Below are 22,430 nucleotides of genomic sequence, written 5' to 3' on the forward strand. Positions count from 1 at the left end.
TTTTATTTTCAGTGCATTTCAAATGTTCCACCATAAAATATGAATCCTGATGTGAAAGTTAACTTGATCTAATCATGCCACATACACATGCAAATAGCCAACTGTGTAATTATAATTGGTAATAATATTTGAGAAAAGTTACTTGATTAAAGAAAGGGATAGAAGAGAGAGTGAACATGAAGTGTTGGCAAAGGTTTTGGAGAATATCAGTATATTGGGTGTTGACAGTCATCCCCATCTCATAATTGTGATCAATCATTTGGATCAAAAATATGAAAGACAAAATGCATCTGTACTGAGCCTATGCAAGCTTTCCCCCATCATTATTCCATCAACAATGCATTACAGCAACTAGGTACCTTAGCTTGTAATTTATTTTTGGAACTATAAATAATTTAGAGTTGCTTAAAGTATTCAAGAGGATTGCATAAACTTCATACAGAAACTATGCTGTTTTATCCAAGACACTTGAACATCCTCAGATTTTGGTGTCTGAGGGGTGTCTCTGGAGCTAGCCCTCCTTCCGCTTCCAAAGAAAAATGAAAGATGACCAGACAGGCAATCCATGAAGACACAGCAAAAAAAAAAAAAAATTCCAATATTTGGTAGACATAGAGTTAGAAGAGAGGACATTAATGGCATACCATCACTGTAGAGAACTATATCAGTGTAGATAAGAAATACTGTGGGAATTTGAATGCTCTCATCTTTCCTCTAAGCATAAAGCAAGGAATTATGATGAGAAGAAGGATGGCGAGGGTGACATGCTGTCAGCAGGATGGGTGATAGATGAGAAGTCTCAGCAGTTTTATCCCTGCAGACTGTTGCTATTTGCTGAGTGTTCACAGCTATGAGATTTTACCTGAAATGTAGTTAGTGTGTTTTATAGAAGAGGAATCTGAAGGTCATAAAAATTCAGCAATTTGATAAGATTTCATGGTGAAGCCAAGATTAACTACCAAAAAACAAAGCTAAATGGAATTTTGCTGCTCATTTTGTCTAATTCCTTCATTTTTGTTTAAGTTTCAGTGGATAAAAATATCGGGTAGTATTGCACACATATATTTTCCCTCATTTTAATTTTCTGTTTTCTGAAAACTTAAGCATAGGCAGTGCAAAGTAAAAGATAATTGAGTACTGGTTAAGTTCACTACCTGAATCTTGACTTCACTATTTGTTGTAATATGAGCAATGAGACTTAAATATGAGCAATGTACTTACATTCTGAGTCTCAGTGCCATTGTTTGCAAGATATATTGCCTAAATTATAAAATTGCTTGAAACTGAAGCAACTTAACATATGTAATTATCCATGTGCAGTATAAAAATGTAGAAAGCACTCAATAAATGTACGTTTCACAGAAAAATTGGGAATGCCAATTTATCTCTCATTAACACGGGTTTATCTTCAGGAATCAAAACAGAGAAGACAACTTTGAAAGAGAGCTAGGTTTAGGTACAAATGCAAGACACAGTTGGAGGCTAAGAACTCGGAAGTGCATTCTGCACTCGTAGGAGAGATATAGAATTTGACAAAATGTTGAATTCACAGCTTTAAAAAAAAAAAAGTACCATAGCTGAAGGATTCTGTCAAAAGCCTGATGCTGATATCTAATTTATGGCCAATTAGTAGAGCACCAGGACTTCATCCTGTGCAAACAGATGGCAGATATTAGATCTGTCAACAAAAGGAGCTTTCCTTCACGAATTTACAAGCGAAGTACCATGTACATGAGCCAGTGATTATGCCTTATAATTCCAGAGGGAGAGCCAAGGAACATTATTGTAAGTAATCAGGCTTGTCAACTTAAAAAAAACTCATTTACAAAACAGAAAATGATAAACAGATACATGGATTACTCAAAATCCATGCTCTGAGAATTAGTTTCTCAAGACATACTCATTATCTTCATAACTATCAACCCTGATTCAAAAATTTGTAGACATTGTCTAAAACAGATTATTAATCCAAGAGCAGTGTGTTTTCATTGATGAGTTTTCATTCCACAGAAAAACAGCCTGGTACCTTTTCTAGTCTTATTTTAGAATCCGTAAAAAGTAATAAATATAAAAGTTTGTATGCTTTGTTTCTTTATCAGTTACACAATGTATGTCATCATTGTCACTGGACAATGACAAGTTTCCTTCTTTCCTTCCTTCCTTCCTTCCTTTTTTCCTTCCCTTCCTTTCCTTTCCTATCTTATCCTATCCTATCCTATCCTTTTTTCCTCCTTCCCTCTCTTGGCAGGAATACACATATCCACACACAAATGCAATGCAGGTTTTCTATCTCCTGGTTCTCTTCCCAGTTGTCCTCAACAGTAGGATTGAGTGAGATAAAAGTGAGGAACCAGAAGCTATATCTGGGTTTCCTACATGGGTGACAGGGACTCAAGCACTTGAATAAATATTAGTCGTTTCCTTGACATATTATCAGGGAATTGGATCAGAAGCAGTATAGCCAGGATGCAAATCAGCACTCTAATGACATATGGGTGTCCCAAATAGCATATTAAATCACTATACTGCAATACCCAGGATCATTCTAAAATCAAGCCTGATTCTGCCCACCTCATACTCGGCCCTCACACAAAGCAATGGGAACTGCATCCTAGTCTGATAGATTAGTTGCACCAGTGCTGAGAAAATCTTTCCAGAATCTGTTGGCTGATCAAGTCCACCTTATTGTACCTATAAGTTCAGGAACATGTTATAAAACTTGGCCATGAGAGTCGTGCAACCTGTTCTTCTTTCCATCCTCTGACAAGACACTTAATGTCCTCTACTAGCATAAATGAACTGGCAGTCATTTCCCTTGTGTGCATCCGAGCGTGCTGTCCACTTCACAGTAACTGAGAAGGCCCAGTTCCAATACATTCACACAATGTCATAGTACATATATTGAGATTTTCCCTGTGGCCTTGATCTAACCCCAGCAGTCTAGCTGGGTAGTCTCCCAAATAACCTTACCTGGGGTGACCTCAGACTTGACTCGGCTGTGTACCAACCATTGCAGGGTCAGATTTGGTCTATAACCTGTACCAGCCAATTACAGTTCCACATAGCCCCATGTCTGATGTGAACTCATGGCTCACATACATACCAGCAGGTGCTGTACACTAGCTCAGCCCAGCCTGGCCCCAGACCCAGCCTACCCACAAATACTGAGAGCTGCAGCCTTAATTGGCAGTGGAGTTTCACAAGTTCCTTCTGCCAGACCTGCTCCCAGCCCCAGATCTCCTGCCGAAGGGTGCCATGGACCTGTTTGTCAGAATTTGCCCTCAGTACTGGCCTTTGCATGTGCCAGTGGTTGTTGCTGTCTGGCCCAGCCCAGCTCCTCCAAGCTCCAACAAGAGGCAGGTGAGTTTTACATTCCAACTTGGCTTGGCCTGTCTCTACTCCCTGGTCTCTGCACAAACCTGCAGGTGTTGGCAGTCCCACAAAAGCAATCCCATAAGGATCCTACAGAATCATCCCCAGAGCTGGTTCTCTCATGGTCTGATGGGAGCTACAGCTCAGCCTGACATAGACTACCCCCTGCTCTGCCACTCACTGACAGGTACTGTGGCTTAGTCCAGCCAGGCGTGCCCCCTTGCCCCAGCTTTTATATGCACCAGCATATGGCAGGTGATGTTATTAACACACTCCAGGTCTCCCACTTGGATGGATGCCTTTACCTGGCCCAGACTTGCCTAATGTGTACCCACACCCCCTTCTCTGGGCCATCTGCAACAACCTCCTGTGAATTGAGATGGTGTGGCCCAGCCCGGTGTTCCCTGACAGCTGGCACACTGCTATAGTTCAGGCAAATTTGGATTGAATTAAGCCTAGACTGCCCATCAGGTATTGGCTGTTTTTCTCCCAGCCATGTAACTCTTGGCTAGGTACAAGGCAACCTTGGTAGGTGCCTGCAGCTTGGTTGACATCCATTTTTCTGGTCCTCGAGATGCCTTTTGTTTCTACTAGACTTCCCAACTGTAACACCCATGTACTTGTCCTTTTATCTTTCCTGAAGTCATTACCATTTTCCATTAGTCTTCATAATATATGTACATTCTTTGAATCTTGTTCCCTGTACTTCTTATTTCCAGCTATGCTTTCTCTAAGACTTCACTGTAGGTTTTGATTCAATTTTTGGTGATAGCTGAAATTAAACATAGTGGTCCACAAATGTCATTGTCATTTTGATTATATTTGTTTTTGAAGATCTTGAAAATACAAAAAAAAAATATTTTAGAACTTTGAGTGCCATGGAGGAAGAAGTAAAGCACAATATAGGGAAGATTTGGGGACAGAAGGCCTTCTGGATGCCATGTGTCATCTCAGATCATCCTCATGAAGGATCACACACCCAGTTGAGCCACCTCGGTCAACTCTGTTCTTTCTTATATAACTTGTCACTCTGTGTTCACGTGATAGGACTAATGGGATACCACATGCCATATTGCCTGTAGTCACATTGCTTTACCGATGGAGTGATAAACTTAAAACATTTCTCAAGCTCAGCCTCTCATACAGATTCAATAGATTTTATTTTGGTTCATTTTCCAGAAAGAAATATGAGGTCATGTAGGATATTGGCAGGATGATCATGAGCAAACTAATGTGCCTCGCCTTCTTAATGGGACGGCTATCAACTAGTACATATTTCAGAAATATTAAACAGGAGAGAGAAAATCTAGAATCTTAGAAAGACTTGTTGGTTAGTTTAGTGGGGCAGAGTGCGCATTCTGAACAAGTATGATCTAACTATGAAAACAACTGTTTATACTGAAAAAGTACATGTTGAGACAGTAATTGTGGCTTATAATCCAGGAAAAAAGGAGAATGGAAAATTCTTCCCTATTTCAGCTGATCCTGATGCCTTATGTTAGTGCAGAGCACTTAGAGAAGTGAAAACTTGGATTCACCGTTTAGAGAATTCATTGAGGAGGTTCTGGTTCATGATTAATCTTCCCATGCAAAACCTACTGCCATATCAGCCATCTGGAAGTTGGTATTTTGAATGTTTCAAGACAAATATGCAAATGTTATATTGCTATTTCCATTCTTATTTCATGGGTAATTTCCAGCTCTCATTTGGCAAGTCACAACCCATAGGGTTTCTCTCTAGTATAACCATTTGACTGTGTTCAAAGTAAAAGAAGTTCAATGTTGCAAATATGGTGATGGGCCATAAGCAAAATTTAAACTGGGTTTTGCTTACAAAAAGTTATTAAAAGTTAAATAGTGATTGAATCATTCACAAAGTCTTATAAGAAATTTATGCAGAAGTAAGAGAAATACTATAGACCAGGGCTTGGCACCTGCTGCTGCTTCAAACAACGACAAAGCACATAGCTATGCGCAGTGATCACCACAAAAATCTTACTTTTGCCATTTAGAATAAGGTCTATAGTTTTCTATTTCCTTTTACAGATGAACTTTATTTTATAAATCAGTGTGTGTCGAGTTCAAAAGCATGAGTTTTACTCAGATCACACTGTTTAATAAGAAACATAGGGATTACACTCATATTTTTATATCTTAAGGCATTTATTGTAGTTATAAATTTTTGGAACAGAGAGACTTTTAAAAGTCTCTTTTAAACCTATGAGACATGAGAAAAGTGAATGCAAAATGAATATGAGTTTTCTTGGCTCTTTAGTGCACAGCATAGCAGGGGTTCCCTGAGATTGATTTCTGTGACATTACATTATATTTTAAGTGAACAAGATATGAAACTTATGCATGCAATGAAATAAGCACATATTGAATATGTACTGTGTGTTAAACTGTAGCCTCTGGTCAAGGGAGATGCATGAAAAGATGCATTTTCCTTCAAGAGATTTAAAATAATAAAAATTAACCACTAATACAATGTTATTTTTAAATGTCCACTGAGTAGTAAAAAAGTAAGTGAATCTTAATTGAATTAAAATCTGCATTGAATCAAATTCAAGCTTCTTTTCAGAATATGGATCAGTAAACGATGGATCCTAAGAGTGAATAAGGATTTCAGAATCAAATTGTTACCACCCTGGCTTAACAGTTGGATTTATTTGCTTTAAATGGACACTTATTAATTTAGTTTTATTTCATCAAAATATTTGAGGAGAGGCATTCACCCTGGTGGTTAAGACACTAGCTAGGATGCCCGTGTCCCATCTTGATTCTAGTGAGGTCCCTGGGAGGTGGCAAGTGGTGGTACAAAGAATTGCATTCCTGCCATCCCTGAGAAACTTGGTTTGAGTTCCTAGCTTTGGGTCATACCTCCTCCCTCCCTGTCACAGACATTGTGGAGAGAAGCAGAACATAAGCGATCTCTCACTGATATGCCCTCTCTCAGGTTTTTTCATTAATTGAATAAAATCCTATAAAAATGCATGTATGTGGCCTTTACTTGATATCATACCATCCATAAAGTGTGCATTTTCCGTGTTTCTCATTATGCCATTGTTTCTGTTTTGACTTATAAATACAAGGTTTGGAGAATAGGAACTGTATCTTGTTCACTGCTGCAGCCTCAGCTTAGCATGGTTCAGGAAATATCATCAGCTTTTAGTAAATATGCATTGAAAATAGAAACTTATGTTGTATTCATTTTGACCCATCAGGGAACAGATAACACATTGAAATTTGGAATGGAAAAGTTAACAACAAAGTTAAGAAACTAGTAACTAGAAACTGAGCAGCAAGGCACACACACACACAAAAAGAAGTCTAGAGAATGAGGAAATAGCAAATAAAGGAAGTTGTCACCAACCCTCCCCTCTCGATATCTCTAAATCATTGCCTCACTCTTTCCGAACTAAGTGTTTTGTTTTAATTTTTTTAATGAAGTAGGGTTTCTGAAGCTCAGTATTACTGATATGTGCAGGTTTCCAGGGAGCGAGAACTAGCTGTTCATACTGAATGATAAAGCCACCCGGTGGGGAGGAACATTGCTGGAGTAGTGCTGGCCACCAAGAAGTGCAGTAGCAGGCTGCTGGAGAAGCCACAGGACCTTTCCAGGCTCCTGGAAACCAGAAAGCAAAAACATTTGTCCTGGAAGCGTCTCTCTAGTTCCCTCTGCTGACAAAGTTTCAATGCCAGTTATAGAAGAGAAAATTTACTGGTCCTGTCAATTTTAAAAAGGGTGATAGCATGGAGACAATAAATACTATTCTGCATCAAAGATGAATAGCAAAGTTCTTTCCTTTATACTAAATTTGATTACAAAAAGGCACTTAAATGCATTTAAAATCAACATGATACATGGGCTTCCTAAACAAAATGATATGTGAAGCAGTTCATCAGGATCAGTAGGAGATTTATGAAGTATGAAGGGAGGACGGAAGCAGCCTCTGGTCAGCAACAGCATGAGGAGAGATGGGGAATTTGGAAAGACTTCTATGTAGTAATAAGTAGTACGTTATACACACAGGGACCAACGGGTGAGTGAAATGAACAGCTATTTAAGCAGGTGCAGTGCTGATAAGGGATAAGGTTGTAAAGGAGTGGGGAGGGGTGGTAATGACATTTGCTACAATCTCAAACTGGAACACTTTTGATTTTCTTCATATAGAAAGAACCAACTGAAGGCTATCGTTGCTGCCATTTTGTAATTTTGTTTTTTCATGTTCATGTTTTGAAAGGAGTAGAAATTTACGGCGAGGAGGAACTCAAGCAAGGAGAATGGTAGAATAAAGCAACAGTGCCCCTTTAGTAATGTTCATTAGGGTTTAATAGGCTGAATTTTGGCATAAATCAGATTTTGGAGAAAAATTAAGTATAAGATTGTTTAATTTAGGAGACTGGGTAACATCTGTGTTAGATAAAGAATACGGGAAATAAAGCTGTTGAGGAAATAATTATTGGTTGATTTAATAATACATATATTAGATTCAGATTGCTTACATGGTATTTAGATATATAGAGAGGTATGTCCAGTGGTAGTTAGGAAATATGGATTTTACTTGTTTTTGATGATGACATGCCAAATGAAAATTGATGTTGGAGTTCAGAGTTAATGTTTGTAGGATATTATAATCATAGCTTTGTGTTTTTCATTATACTCATTGCTTTGCATCAATAATAAATTCATTTTTTGTTAAGTAAGTGCTTAAAACCTTTTGACATTTCTTAGGCTTGCAGTTTTCTTCACTGAGTTTTTTTTTTATTATTATTATTATTATTATTCAGAGACTTTGCAGGTTTTTTTTGTGAGGAATCACGAACCTTTCCAGGTAAAGTATATTAATGGGGGAATTTTCAGGTTCAAGTTGCTAAAAATAATCTGATTCTCTCAACTGAAAAGCAGTGTTTTAATCTACTCTCTCTAAGCTATATCCTAGGACACTTGCCTCTGGACTGTGGTGTTGTTTAGGTGATATTTTTGTGATATGCGAGACTTTGGTTATTTTATGGTAGAAGACTGGAAGCAGGTGGGGGCCGGGGGGTGCGGGGTGGTTCTGGGTGTAGGGTTTTTGCGTTTCTGTTGTTTATATGAAGATGTGAGCAAGGTGTGGTTGATTATGTGTGGGGGCTGATTTATATGCGTGTTAGAGAGTCATTCGGGGTTTGTGTGGGGGTTTTATCGTTTCAGATGGTTGGTTCGGACTTGGCGGGGGGGTGAGGGCATGCGGCCGGGGTGGGGAGTCAGGGGGGAGTGTATGGGAGGGCCCGGGGGGTGTATGGGTCTTCGTGACAGGGGGGGGGAGTATGTGAGGCTGTTGTTGGGCGGGTCAGGGAGATTTCTAACAGTGGGTGATTCATGGGGGGGGTTTGGAATCTCCATCGCTCTATCATCTCTGTTTTTAATGTTTGGGGTTGTGATGCATCAACACGGGTATCAGTTGGGTAACCTCGTTCTGGTGCTAGGCTGTGTTTACAACAGAGAATCTTTTAGATGAAGGGCAGGGATCAAACTGGCTACTGCTATTCTACCTTTCCATGATTGAATTAGCTTCAAATGGAAGCCATCAAAGGCAAGTCATGATTTGGTACTTGAGAAGGAGGCGGTTGTCCTCCCAGATAAACTGGAAGAAACCTACTTGGCCTAATGGCAACTTTCATTAATTTATTTATGTTGCATTAGTCTCATAAGATTCAATTTCATTTCAGCCCTGCATGGTTATGAATGTTAAAACTGTTCATTCTTGAAAACTTGGAGAGCACAGAAATATAATCTTGATATTAAAAGAACTGCTTTTTATGCTTTCTGATATTTATTTAAAGATTGTGACCATTCTTCTTGAATAGCTTTTTCTATTTTGTTTACATACAGGGATAACATTAATAAAAAACACAGCTGTAATAGATGTACAGTGCCCATTATTGAATGTGTGGTCAGGCACAAAGCTAGTTAAGACAGCTGGATACCTTGTTGGCCAGCAAAAGAACTAAGACAATGTATAGAATGATTTTCTCTTAATCCTCACAATAGCCAAGTAGGAGCAGAAGACATTAGAAACCCGCGAAATAAACTGAAGGTCGCAGTTGGCCAAGAATTTGTTCAGTCACACAGCTGGATTGGAACTCCAAGGCTGTCTAACCACAAGATTAGTTGCTGTTATACTTTCTTTAGGTTAGTGTTTTTGTATCAACAGTGTTTTGTTAGAAGAATCTACTTTTTTTTTAAAGATTTATTTTTATTATGTTTTATTGGAAAGGTGGATATACAGAGAGGAGAGACAGAGAGGAAGATCTTCTGTCCGATGATTCACTCCCCAAGTGAGCACAATGGCCCATGCTATGCCGATCCAAAGCCAGGAGCCTCTTCCGGGTCTCCCACGCAGGTGCAGGGTCCCAAAGCTTTGGGCCGTCCTCGACTGCTTTCCCGAGCCACAGGCAGGGAGCTGGAGGGGAAGCGAGGCTGCCGGGATAGAACCAGCACCCATATGGGATCCCGGGCGTGCAAGGCGAGGACCTTAACCACTGCGCCACTGTGCCACCGTGCCGGGCCCCTGAAGAATCTACTTTTTATAAATGAATGAAATCAGAGCCAGGGTGATCACATAGAATACTTCTGAGTTAAGGAATAGTGTTAACAACTAAGGTCGTGAAAGTAGAGCAGAAAAGGAACAAAGAAATCCAGGAAATACTGGAAAGATCACATTGGTGAACTTGTTCAAAGGGAGATGCCAACAGATACAGCAGTCCAGACTGCTGTAAGTAATCATGCCATTAGAGAAGCAGGAAGCCTAGCAGCAAGTCTTGATGGAACTTGGTTCATGCAGTCCTTGTTGAGTTTGAGGTGCAGGTGACATATGCATGTGATGAGCAGGCATTTAGCGAAAGGCAGAAAGAAGGAAGCTCATTGGAATCCAACAGTAGTGGATCTCTGACGTTGAACTTGCTGCCTCATAATTGTGAGAAGAAAAATTTCTGCTGTTTAAACCATTTGCTCTGTGGTATTTTATTTTGCCAGCACTAGAAGACGAATTTGCTTCCTTAACTGGAACTCATGTGCATATAATATAATAGGGTAAATAAGATGATCTACTAAAATAAAAGTGTGTCTCTGAAGGAATTGGATTGACTATGAGGGCACAAAGTGAGAAAGGACAGTATTAGCTTCTAAGTACTCTCCTCCGCTAATAGCCACTGGTGTCAACTTTTCTTATTGGAAGATTAAAATGGTGTCAGTGACAACTGGAACGGTGAACACAAGAAACAACTTGAGTTTTTTCAAATCCTGGTGTTGACAGCACATCCCATTTCAGCTTGCCAGTGGAGTTCTAGTTATTCTGCTTTCAATCCAGGTTTTTGCTGATGCATCCTGGGATGCATTAGTTGATTATTCATGTACTTGGACTCCTTGCCATTCATGTGACAGAACTAGATATAGCTTAGTCTTCTCACACCTGGCTGACACAAGTGTTTGGGAAGTGACCCTGCAGATGGAAGATCTCACTTCCAATCCCTCCGTTACTAACTCTGCCCTTTGAAGAAAGAAAATTTTTCAAACATTTCCACATTTCACATTTCCCTCCTATGCATGAAAATTGTGCAGTTTCCAGCAAATGTACATCCATCATGAGGGATATACCACTTCAAAATATACCAGATCTTTCATTGGTATGTCCCAGTAATGCCAAATACCATATAAAATAGCTAAGCATTTTGTGCTCCTTCTTTGTATCTGCAAATCATTATTTTGAAATTGTGGTAGCAATAGATAATTAGGAATTAGCATATTGATGATATAGAACTTTTGTTCCTCATGAGTGATCCCTAAAATAGATATTACTATTACAAAGGAAAGGTATAAACACATTGATTTGTGTTGTTTTCTTTTTGCAAAACCATATGCAGAGTAAACAAATGCTGATAAGAAAAATAGAAAGTACTTTTTTTTTTTAACATATTACATAGTTGTGTGAAAGCCAGAGTTAAACAGAGGGAGGGAGAGAGAGAATCTTTCATTTGCTGTTCAATCCTCCAAATGACTGCAATGGTCAGGGCTCAGGCCAGCCAGGAGTCTAGAGGTTCTTCCCTATCTCCCACTTGCAGAACACCTAGTACCTGGACCACCTTCTACTGCATATCCATGTGCATTAGCAGAGAGCTGGATTAGAAGGGAACAGCTAGGTCTGGGACCCAATAGTGATACTATTAGGACAGAGCCGATTGAAACTGAGCAGCTGGGACTGGAATTCATGCCCATATTGGATGCTGCCACCAAAGGTGGCAACCGCACCACAACTCCCATAATTACTTTCAAATTAAATTTTAAGTAAATAATATTCCTTTTGTGTGTACTGTCGTCTCTCTCTAGATGAACTTTCACATAATTAACACCTTTCACATTGTTTTGCAATTTTTGTGTCATCTTTAATATATGACTACAAGACTGTAATTTTCTTTCCCATAACCTTTGGTAGTTTGAAAGTCTCCCATGGACAGTAGACATTTCATAAATGCATATGTGTCTTTAGTTAAATTAGAGCAATGAATAACCAAATGAAACAGATACTAGTTGGTTTTAAAGAGGTTGGGGGAACTCATTTTATCTCCAAGAAACTATATTCATAGTTTATACATGGTCATAGAAATCTCTAAGAATAATACTTTTTGTAATTAAATAAAGCAAGCAAGAGCACTTACCTAAAGTTGCAAAGTGAATAAAAGATTACTAGATAGATGTACAAAACCAATGAAGGAAGCCTCTAAGGTGACTAGTATTCCAAATAATTTGTAATACTGATTTTCTATGTGATTTCAGTAAATATTTTTGTTTAAAAAAAAGAATTTTGCCCCTCCCCCAATGGAAATACCAGCTATCAGAAACCTCTGCCTGGTAGCATGGATTTGTATAGTTACTCCAGCACTACCATCAGCGCTCAACTGCAAAAGAAAAAACTTCTAAGAGTTGATCTTAGCCAAAAAGCTGAGAAACGATAAGAAAAAAAGTAGAGATTTTTCTCTTACTCTATTTTGGATTTGAAAGAAAATTGATTGTTTTGTAAAGCTTTTAAATAGTGTATCAGAATAGAAGATAAATCATAATCATACAGATTAAATATACTAATATGCCTACTGTTTATGCACATATAGAATACATATGACTTGTGAATATGAAAACGCTTTGTGGACTTCAAAGTATAGTATAAGTGCTGTCATTTTGTAGCAGCATGAGCACACTGGTCCCTGGAATTTGGGTTGCCTTTCTAATAATTTAAAAGCCCATTTCTTTCCAGAAGAAGTTGCATCATTTCACAAGTGAAGAGCAAGATTATACACATTTTAGACATACCACTGGGTAATCAGTTCCCTCAGGAGAATGTTTTGGCTTAATAATGAAAACATCTTAATGACTGAAATTATTTCCCACTGAGTTACTCTCACCATCATGTTTCATAACAGACCAGTTTTCTGGAATATAAAACAGCACTTCTACTGCTATTTCTCAAGAAGAGTGACATGTCATCAAACTTGAGATGAAAGAATCTTTATTCCCCACCTCTTTCCTTCTTGCTCTCTTCGCATCCTCCAAGCACCCTTCCTTAAATCCTTCCTTCTTCCATGTTCATTAGTTTGTACCCTTCACAATGCAAATATATTTGAAATATCAACATTATAGATTGGAGAGTTTCCATTTTATGTCTGTATACACCCACATAAAATTCTGTCAAGTACCTTTGAAATTGTGCTCCAAAGCCCAGGCTGGTGGCCTACTGGCTAAAGTCCTCACCTTGGACAATCTGGGATCCCATATGGGTGCCGGCTCTAATCCCAGGAGCTCCACTTCCCATTCAGCTCCCTGCTTGTGGCCTGGGAAAGCAGTAGGGGACAGCCCAAAGCCTCCAAGCACCTGCTTGGGAGACCTGGAGGAAGCTCCTGGCTCCTGGCTTTGGATCGGCGCATTACCGGCCTTTGCGGTCACTTAGGGAGTGAATCAATGCACAGCAGATCTTCTGTGTCTCTCCTCCTCTGTGTATATATCTTTCCAATAAAAATAAATATTTTTAAAAAAGGAAGAAATTGTATTCCTGACATCAAGAAAAGTAATGTAAAAATTCGCATGCAAGGTTACCTTTTTAAGATACCAGTGATTAAGGTCTTTGAATAGTATCTTCTTAATTTATCCTGAAAATAGGTCTACAATATGTAGCTATTGACTGTTTTACTTGATGTTTTAACAGTTTTTTCAAAAGATAATTTAATGATTTTCCAGTAGTCAATAATGTTTATTAAAATTGATACATGGGGCCTGGACGATGGCTCAATTTCCTAAGTCGTCCCCCTGCAAGTGCCAGCATCCCATATGGGTACGGATTTTTGTCCCAGCTGCTCCTCTTCCTATCCAGCTCCCTACCTATGACCTGATAAAGCAGCAGAGCATGGCCCAAAACCTTGGGACCCTGCACCCACCTGTGTGACCCAGAGGAGAGTGTGGGCTTTAGATTGGCTAAGATGTAGCCGTTGAGGCCATCTGTGCAGTGAACCAGCAGATGAAAAATCTTTCTCCCTCTCCTTCTCTTTGCAAATCTGCCTTTCCTATAAAAGTAAATAAAATTTTTTTAGGAAAAACTGATACATATTATTTTATAGTTTCACTTGGTTGCTAAGGGAGTTAAAACTTTACATGCATGTGCATAACATAAAAATGACAACATATGTCTTTTCTTTTAATCGCAAATGCCATAGGGTCTGACTAAATATTTAGAAAGGCAAGTGATACTGTGAGAGGAATGTTATTCCAAATGCCTATTTGCTGAAAGGCTACCCATATGGCAGGTATTCCTTGGGGTGTCTCTAAAAAAAACAAATATTAATTAGTTCATATTTTCTTTGAGTGATATATTCTAACAAAACTATTTATTCCTATTAAGATATAGAATGTTGTTCATTGGTCCAGGGATTCCAGATCGTGGTAGTCCTTTGGAATTCAGTAACATGACTTGAACATTTTACATTTTAGTAAAGCATAATGACTAATTTATTGCTTAAGGAATTCTGTAGCATTAATGGGCCACCTTTGTTTAATGCTTTAAAATTTTACCTTTTGTTATCTTTGGCTAGAATTATCCTGTAAGTGATATTTACAGAGGCCTTAAAATTCCAAATGCCAAGACTATAGTTTCAAAGTCAAAAAAATAAATTTCATATGTTTAATAACACATTATATATGTTTCTGTTTCTGGCATACTGATTTTGCATAAGCATGCAAGAACAGGTGGGCACTGTCTGCTGCGTGAACATGTTGTGTTCTAATCAACTGCTCAAATGTGGCTCATGTACTTAGGCTATAATGGCTATAATGTTAATTTAAATATCAAGATATTAACTCACAGTTACTGATTATGACTCAGTAAACAGTGGCAAAGTGTGCAACAAAATAAAAGAACTTTACATAAAGATGTTCTTATTATTCCTTTATAGTTAGATAAAGGCAGGTGATTTCTTTATTACTTTTTTTCTGTTTTTGGATGTTTTCTATGACAAAACATGAGTTTCATTCCAAATAGAGAATTTATTTCACAAATGATTTCATATCACATCAAGTCAAATGTGTTTTGCAAACACATAGCACTTATCTAGTAGTATGAAATTAAAGTTGGAAATAATTTAAAATTTCAGTAACGAATATATCAGGTCAGTGCTATATGGAAAACTATATTTTAAGCCAAGCAATTTAAAAGATATTTTTGCTTGGTCTTTGTGTCTAAGAGTTAATGAAATGATTTTTTTTTTTAAGTTTTATTGTTAGGTTCCCACCTACTGCCCCATCCAGTTAGGCTGAACTTAGTTGTAAACTTATTGACATACTTAGATGGTTTCTATGTTTAAATTTCTGTAAACTCATCATATATAACCTTTGCCAGTTGCACACTTTACTAATATAATTTCATGCTATATTTGACTAGAAAAGCAATCCGACATTTTAACCTAGCCTAGTGAGAACAGAGTTTCCCAAAATCTTCATTCAAAGTTATCATCATTTTACTTTCTTTACATATTATTCTGCTTAAAATATTCCAACTGAAGCACAACTGAATGAATTTGAAAAGGTGCTTGAGTGATATTTGTCTTTTGGTTTCCTAAGTAATTTGTTCATCTCGGTAGGTTTTCATATAATTTAGGTATGATTTATTGAAATTGTCCAAGCACTATAAAGGACAGGGGTGAACATTAGCAAGTTTGGATGCTCATCCTAGAGGTGCTGCCAAGTTGCAGTCACTTGGGACAAGTGACTTAAACTCTCTCCCTGTCCTTACCTGTATCTGCACAATTTGTTTAAAAATCCAAATATTATCTGATTTTATACAGTGCATAAAGTCGTATTTTGTGTTATACTATCACTCCATCTGGTCTTAGTTTCTGTAAGTTTAGGTAAGAAGCCTTGGGGAAGGGGAGAAAACATATCAGGGAAAGAACAATGGCAGAAACCTTATCAGAACATTTTCTCAACCAGCGGGATTATATTTATCATTTATTGAACCATTATAGTATATTTTTGAGGACTACTGCCAATTTCATTTGGCATTAACCCATAGAATTTATAACAAAATGATTTTGTATTTTTCAGCAGGATTGATTCCCAAGGCCCAATCTAAACATTTTGTTTTGGTCCCTGGTTGTGTAGCAATACCTGGTGTGTGCAAGGCAGCATGCTATGTACGCTGCCCTTTAGATGAGGTGGTTACCAAGGGTGTGAGAGCAGCTGCTCCTTCCTCTTGCATGATGACATGGCTTTTTATGGTCCCTGAACATGGTGGCATGGTTCTTTAAAAAGTATATGCAGTGAATGCAGCTAAGAAATACTTAAATGTAAAACAGCAAACATCCTACTGTGATATAGCATCCCTCTATGGGTAATTTACTTTTTAATGTAATACTCAAGTACTTCTACATGTATTAAGAGTTTGAGAGTTTATAATTAAAGTATAATCTCGCATCTTATATATTGCTGGGGAGGTTTTTATCCTGGTATTGACACCTCATTATTGTGTTGTTGGCATACAGCCTGATTTGACAGTTTTCAGGAATAGGCATCATGTAGATTTTAAAACTGCGAAATCAGTCATCATGCTAATGGGATGTCTGATTTTGGGCTGTTTTCCTAATCCATCATGTTCACTGCCCTCATCCATGAAATAGAAATCATGATATAGTTCATGAGAGCATTGCCAACTCGTAAGTTATTTGTTATGTGTAAAGCATAAGGAACGATGTCTGGCCTGCACATAAGGTCCTATGAGTGTCAAACTTCTGAGAGATTAACTTTCCTTTATTTTCTGCATTCTGCTTTGTTCAGTGATAATTTGTATAAGCATTAGTGTTGGGTTTTGAGCTGAAGTGCAGTGAAATAAACCACTACCTGTAGCACCAGCATTCCCATATTGATACTGGTTTAGGTCTTGGATACTCCGTTTCAAATTTAAAGATTTATTTATTTATTTATTTATTTATTCATTTATTTATTGGAAAGTCAGATAAACAGAGAGGAGGAGAGACAGAGAGGAAGATCTTCCGTCCACTGATTCACTCCCCAAGTGAGGGCAACGGCCGGTGCTGCGCCAATCCGAAGCCAGGAGCCAGGGACTTCCTCCAGGTCTCCCATACAGGTTCAGGGTCCCTAAGGCTTGAAAGCAATAGATGGTGCAAGTGTTTAGGTTCTTACACCCAGAGGAAGTTCTCGGTTCCTAGATCTGGACTGGCCCAACTCTGGCAGGTTGGTCATTTTGAGTGAGTTAGCAGATAGTTGGTGTGTTCAGTAAATTTCAAGGGCAATTCTATAATTATCATTGGTAATGGCACCATTAGTATTTTATGTTACAGATACGTATGACTGCAGTTAACCTTCCACATGACGGCAGGAATTAAACAGATTGGATGAGTCTTTTTGTTTCAAGCAAAAGTCACTTAATTTTTACTCCTTGAAAATAAGTTAATGTTATATAATTTTTCCTGTTAATTGTTTACCGTCTTCTGCATATTTATTTGCCATTAAAAAGTAGCTTATTGTTTGCTAAATGGAAGTAATGATGCTTGTCTTTTAGAATTTGAGAATTAAAATTAATAAGTGTTCATACTAATTAAAAGAATGGTACCAGGCATCTGATAGGCATTCCACGATTGATAAATTATGTTGCTGATTCAGTGTTAGTAATGAAACGTCTCATGAACTTAGTGATGTATGTTATTAGTGTGTCAGACTCCATTTCACTCAGTTGTTTGAGTATCTTTTTTTTTAGCATGGTTGGGTGTTGGGAGCTAGAGGTGAACAAAGCAAAAGAAATTGCTCCCCTCCTAGGACTATATCCAACTCATGGGAAGTGCATTTAATATGTTAATGTATTAAGTGTTCTGTCTAGATTAAGGGTTCGTTTTTATTTAGATATCCTCTGATTGCTTCAACTTGTCATTGATTAGGTTGCCCTGTGTACCACTGTTTGATGATTGCCTTAATCATTCTGTTTCCTTTGATAGCTCTTTCAAGCATTTGATTGGAGGGCTGGATGATGTATCTAACAAAGCATACGAAGATGCAGAAGCTAAAGCAAAGTAAGTGAATTTTTTTCATCCTGTACTTTGATTATTAAAATGCTGATTCTGAATAGCAACAGAAGCCAAACACTTTTTAAACTTAAAAAAAAAAAAACAGCATTCCTATAAAAATAATCAAATTACATATGAACCTATTCGAAGTGATTATTATGTAATACTTCTGGGTTTATTTAGTAGGTACTTCTCAGTTTAAGCATGACACCTTCCTGAAGATCATCTCAGTGATGAGAAATAATTAGCTTCAAACTCTATATAAATAATTGGAGCTGTGGTATTTCTGCTAAAACACTTTTTGAGCAAATCATGGTTGTGTTTCATAGTAGTTTGAAACTGTAGGGAAATTCAGTTTAGAAATATTCTTGTGGCAACCTGTCTTTATAGTACATTGAACTTTGATATCACTAGTATGAGAATGATATGGAATGGCAAATGGCTAATGAATTCTGGTCGTGCATGGATTCACTTACGTATACATGAACTGAAGTTGGTGAGGAAAACTAACTCAGTGAAATCCAAATTCTGACAGCTCTGCGACGAAAATTCTTCACTTGGAGGACAGTTTGTCAACATGAGGAGGCTTAAAAAAATCACAGAAAAAAATGAAATAGGAGTTGAGTGCTTCCATGAACTTTCTGAATCCTGCTGTGTGACACATACCTTAGGTTTTGTTCCTGCATCTGTCAATATCTGAATGCGATCTTTTATTTTTTTTTAAGATTTTAAAATTTTTATTGGAAAGGCAGATATACAGAGATCAGGAGAGACAGAGAGGAAGATCTTCCATCAAATGGTTCACTCCCCAAGTGACCACAACAGCTAGAGCTGAGCCAATCCAAAGCCAGGAGCCAGGAACCTCTTCCAGGTCTCCCACATGGATGCAGGGTCCCAGTTCTCTGGGCCATCCCCGACAGCCTTCCCAGGCTACAAGCAGGGAGCTGCATGGGAAGCAGGGCCGCAGGGATTAGAACCAGCGCCCATATGGGATCCCAGGCATACAAGGCGAGGACTTTAACCACTGTGATATCGCACCAGGCCCTGAAAGTGATCTTGATCATAACCCTTTAACACCTGTCTCTCCTTCTCAATGATCATCTCTTTAAAATAGTGATTTTGAGATTCAAAAAGTGGCAATCTGTAAAAATACTATCAATTAGAAATACTCTACCGGGGGTAAAATATTGAAATTAAACCTACCATAGAAAATACCTAAAGACCTTTAAATTAAAATTTAACTTCATTGTAACTAAGAAACGAAGAGGGAGAGTGGAATTTCTATCCATATGCAATTCATTCCAGTTTGATCTGCAGATTTGGCAAATGACAGTTTTCCCTTGTATTTATATATTTTACAGTTTTTAAGGTGTTCCTAATTGGAGAATATAAATTACATATATTTGAGGTTTGAAATGGTTACCACAACTGAATTAATTCATGTATCCATAACTTGATATTGTTATTTTTTATGTGTGACAAGGTGGACTGTGTAGGCATACTTAAGATGTACTCTCAGCAAGTTTCAACTGGGACAGACTTGGTTAATTTTTCTTCTTAATTTGTACTAAATCTATGAGTAAATGAACAGTATGCCCTCATTGGGTCATTTAGAAAATGGGAAAAGCAGGATGAGAAGAAAATATAACATGTTTGGGCAAAATTCTAGAGAGGTTCATATGACATTTATTTCTCAACATAGCCGTACAAAGTAAATGAATTCATAAATGTTGGAGGATTTACTGGGATTAACTTTATCCTATAAGTATTTTGAAGCCTTTTAACAAATAAGTAATATCTAAAGGTTTCTGAAATTGAAGAAATTCCTTAATTAAGTGTCCTGCACCTGAGAAAAGAGAAACAATCATTTGCCCAAGAAAACCAAGGTTTAACTAATGAGATTAAATATCTGTTTGTGTTTGGATGGTTGGTACTCTCTACTGAATTTGCTGTCTGTGACGAATCAAGCATAGTGCTATACCACTTGCATACCAAGTGGAAAATGAATATTTAAATATTAAGGTTCATCTTAGAACTTAGTGGTGAGACTAATATGTAATCAAGCGATTCTTTTTATGCTGTAACAATATGTTGGGTAAATTGTGCTTTTATAAAATTTTATGTAGACTCCTGTTTCCATATTGGAGTGTTGATTCATAAAACTAATGAACATCCAGAAATATCCCAAAAGTAAATATTTTACATTTTTCTATATACATATAAACTAGTCTTAAATGATTTTAAGTTATACCATCTCTTATGTCAGAATTGCTTAATATTTCAATCAGTAATCACAGGAAAACAGCTGTCTTTTCAAATAAAAGGCATGTAAAATGAATGAACATTTATATGCACATAAACATACATGTATGTTAGTTTGTTCATTTTAATATTTTTGAAGATATGTTTAACAAAGTATCAAGGATTGACTTATTTATTTCTAACTTACATGAAAAATTGCACATACTTGGAAGTTCACATGTTTCCATGAAGACATGTGTTCATTAAGCCTCAAATTTTTTTTTATAGTGAAAATATTCTTCATTTTTTTCTTTTGGTTTTTCTTCACATTTTTATATTATGCAGTAGAACACTCAAACTTATTTGTGTCCATCTCAGTACACACTATAGAATTTTTCATCGTGATGCAGACATCTGAGTTTTTGGGCCATCCTCTCCTGCTTTCTCAGGCACATTAGCAGGGGGCTGAACTGGAAGCAGAGCAGCCAGGACTCAAAGCAGTAAGAGATGCCACTTCATCAGCTTTACATGCCATGCCACAGAATCAGACCCTTGACTTCTTTCATTTAAGTTCAAGAACCATCCTTGTAGTTTCCAAATAGTCCTCCACTTGGTATCTACACATTTTCTTTGATCATCCATCAGTAGAAACGCTTAGGCTTTTTGTTTTCATTTCTTTGCAGTACAGCTTGGGGTATAGATGACTCTTCACGAGACTGGTTTCACTCTCCCTGGATTTGTAAATAGAAGTGGGATTGCTCGATCGGGCATAGTTGTATTTCTAGTTTGAGGAACCTCTTTAACGTTTTGCACACCAGATGTACTATTTACAACCTCAGCCACCGTGCACCAGGCTTCTTCTTTGTGTACCAGCTTAGCATCTCTCGTCATCTTTTTGGTAATCATCAGTGTTACTAGAGTGAGGTGATATCTCCTTTTGTCCTTAATTTTCATTTCCCTGAATATTAGTAAGATTTGGCACTTTTCCATGTACTTGTTGACCATGTGTGGTATCTATTTAAATCCATCTATTTTTAATTGAATTGCTTCTTTGCTCGAGTTGTTTGGATTCTTTATGTATCGTGATTACTAACCTTACCTTCTCACACATGTAACTTACAAATATTTTCTCCCTTACAGGAGATTAAATTTTTACTCTATTTCTTTTGTTGAGTAGGAACACTTAAGTTTCAAGAGATTTCATTTGTTTATCTTTGTTTCATTTTGAGGATTGACTCTTGACAAATTTTATTCAAGGTAGGTCCCGGCACAGTAACCTAGTGGCTAAAGTCCTCACTTTGCATTTGCTGGAATCCAATATGGGCACCAGTTCTATTCCCAGCAGCCACGCTTCCCATGCAGCTCCCTGCCTGTGGCTTGGGAAAGCAGTTGAGGACAGCCCAAAACCTTGGGACTCTGACTTCGGATTGGCTCAGCTTCAGCAGTTGTGGCCACTTATGGAGTAAATCATTGGATGGAAGATCTTCCTCTCTGTCTCTCCTGCTCTCTATTTATCTGACTTTCCAACATACATACATACATGTATACATATGAACATAAACCTCTAAAAGCAACAATAACAAAAAAGACAAGGTAAACAGAGTCAGATTCTCGGTTCTCAAATGAAAGACCATGAAGAACAGATGGAAAAGGAAAATTAAATGTATATGGAATCACAGAAGTTAAAATGTGTTCCCCAGTCCAAGACAGCATGATAAAGTACTATCAATGGAGTCCCTTCTAAACATTAGTGATGTGTTTCTCATGGTTCTGTAGATTGTTAAGATAATGGTACTGGTGGCGTTGTTGTGTGTTGAAGTCTGTGATAGCTTTTTGCTGCTTCCTCGTATGATAGAAGGGGCAAATGGGCTTTGTGGAATCTACTCCCCCCTCTCTTTTTTTTGTAATATACATTTATTTTTATTAGGCGGATTTATAGAGAGAAAGAGAGAGGGAGAAATATTTCTTCTACTGCATCTGGTAACGCAGTGAATGATGGCTCAAATGCTTGGGTCCCTGTCGCTGATGTGGGACATCAGATGGAGTTCTTGCTGTCTGCGTTGTCCCTCTCAAACCACTGCTGCCATTTGCATAGTGGAAGATCTGTTTATGCCTGCCTCTCTGTCTGTCTCTGTAAATGCTTTTTCAAATAAATAAATCTTTAAGCAAAAATGAAAATAGACATCAAAGGCGAAGTTATGGTATGGAGCCAGAAATAAGGC

General features: G+C 37.7%; 1 protein-coding gene across 3 annotated transcripts in view; it reads left to right on the top strand.

The window, feature by feature from the left end:
• Positions 1 to 22,430, top strand: part of PRKG1 (protein kinase cGMP-dependent 1) — a 1,092,100-nt gene that overhangs the window by 981,997 nt on the left and 87,673 nt on the right. For all 3 annotated transcript variants that reach the window (XM_040975781.1, XM_040975780.1, XM_040975782.1), the window contains one exon: positions 17,899 to 17,973. In XM_040975781.1, the coding sequence (XP_040831715.1) occupies positions 17,899 to 17,973 (75 nt within the window). The remainder of the gene's footprint in view (positions 1 to 17,898; positions 17,974 to 22,430) is intronic.

The sequence above is a fragment of the Ochotona curzoniae genome, unplaced genomic scaffold (genome assembly GCF_017591425.1).
Source record: "Ochotona curzoniae isolate NIBS_2020 unplaced genomic scaffold, NIBS_Ocur_1.0 contig_2692, whole genome shotgun sequence".
Lineage (NCBI taxonomy): Eukaryota > Metazoa > Chordata > Mammalia > Lagomorpha > Ochotonidae > Ochotona > Ochotona curzoniae.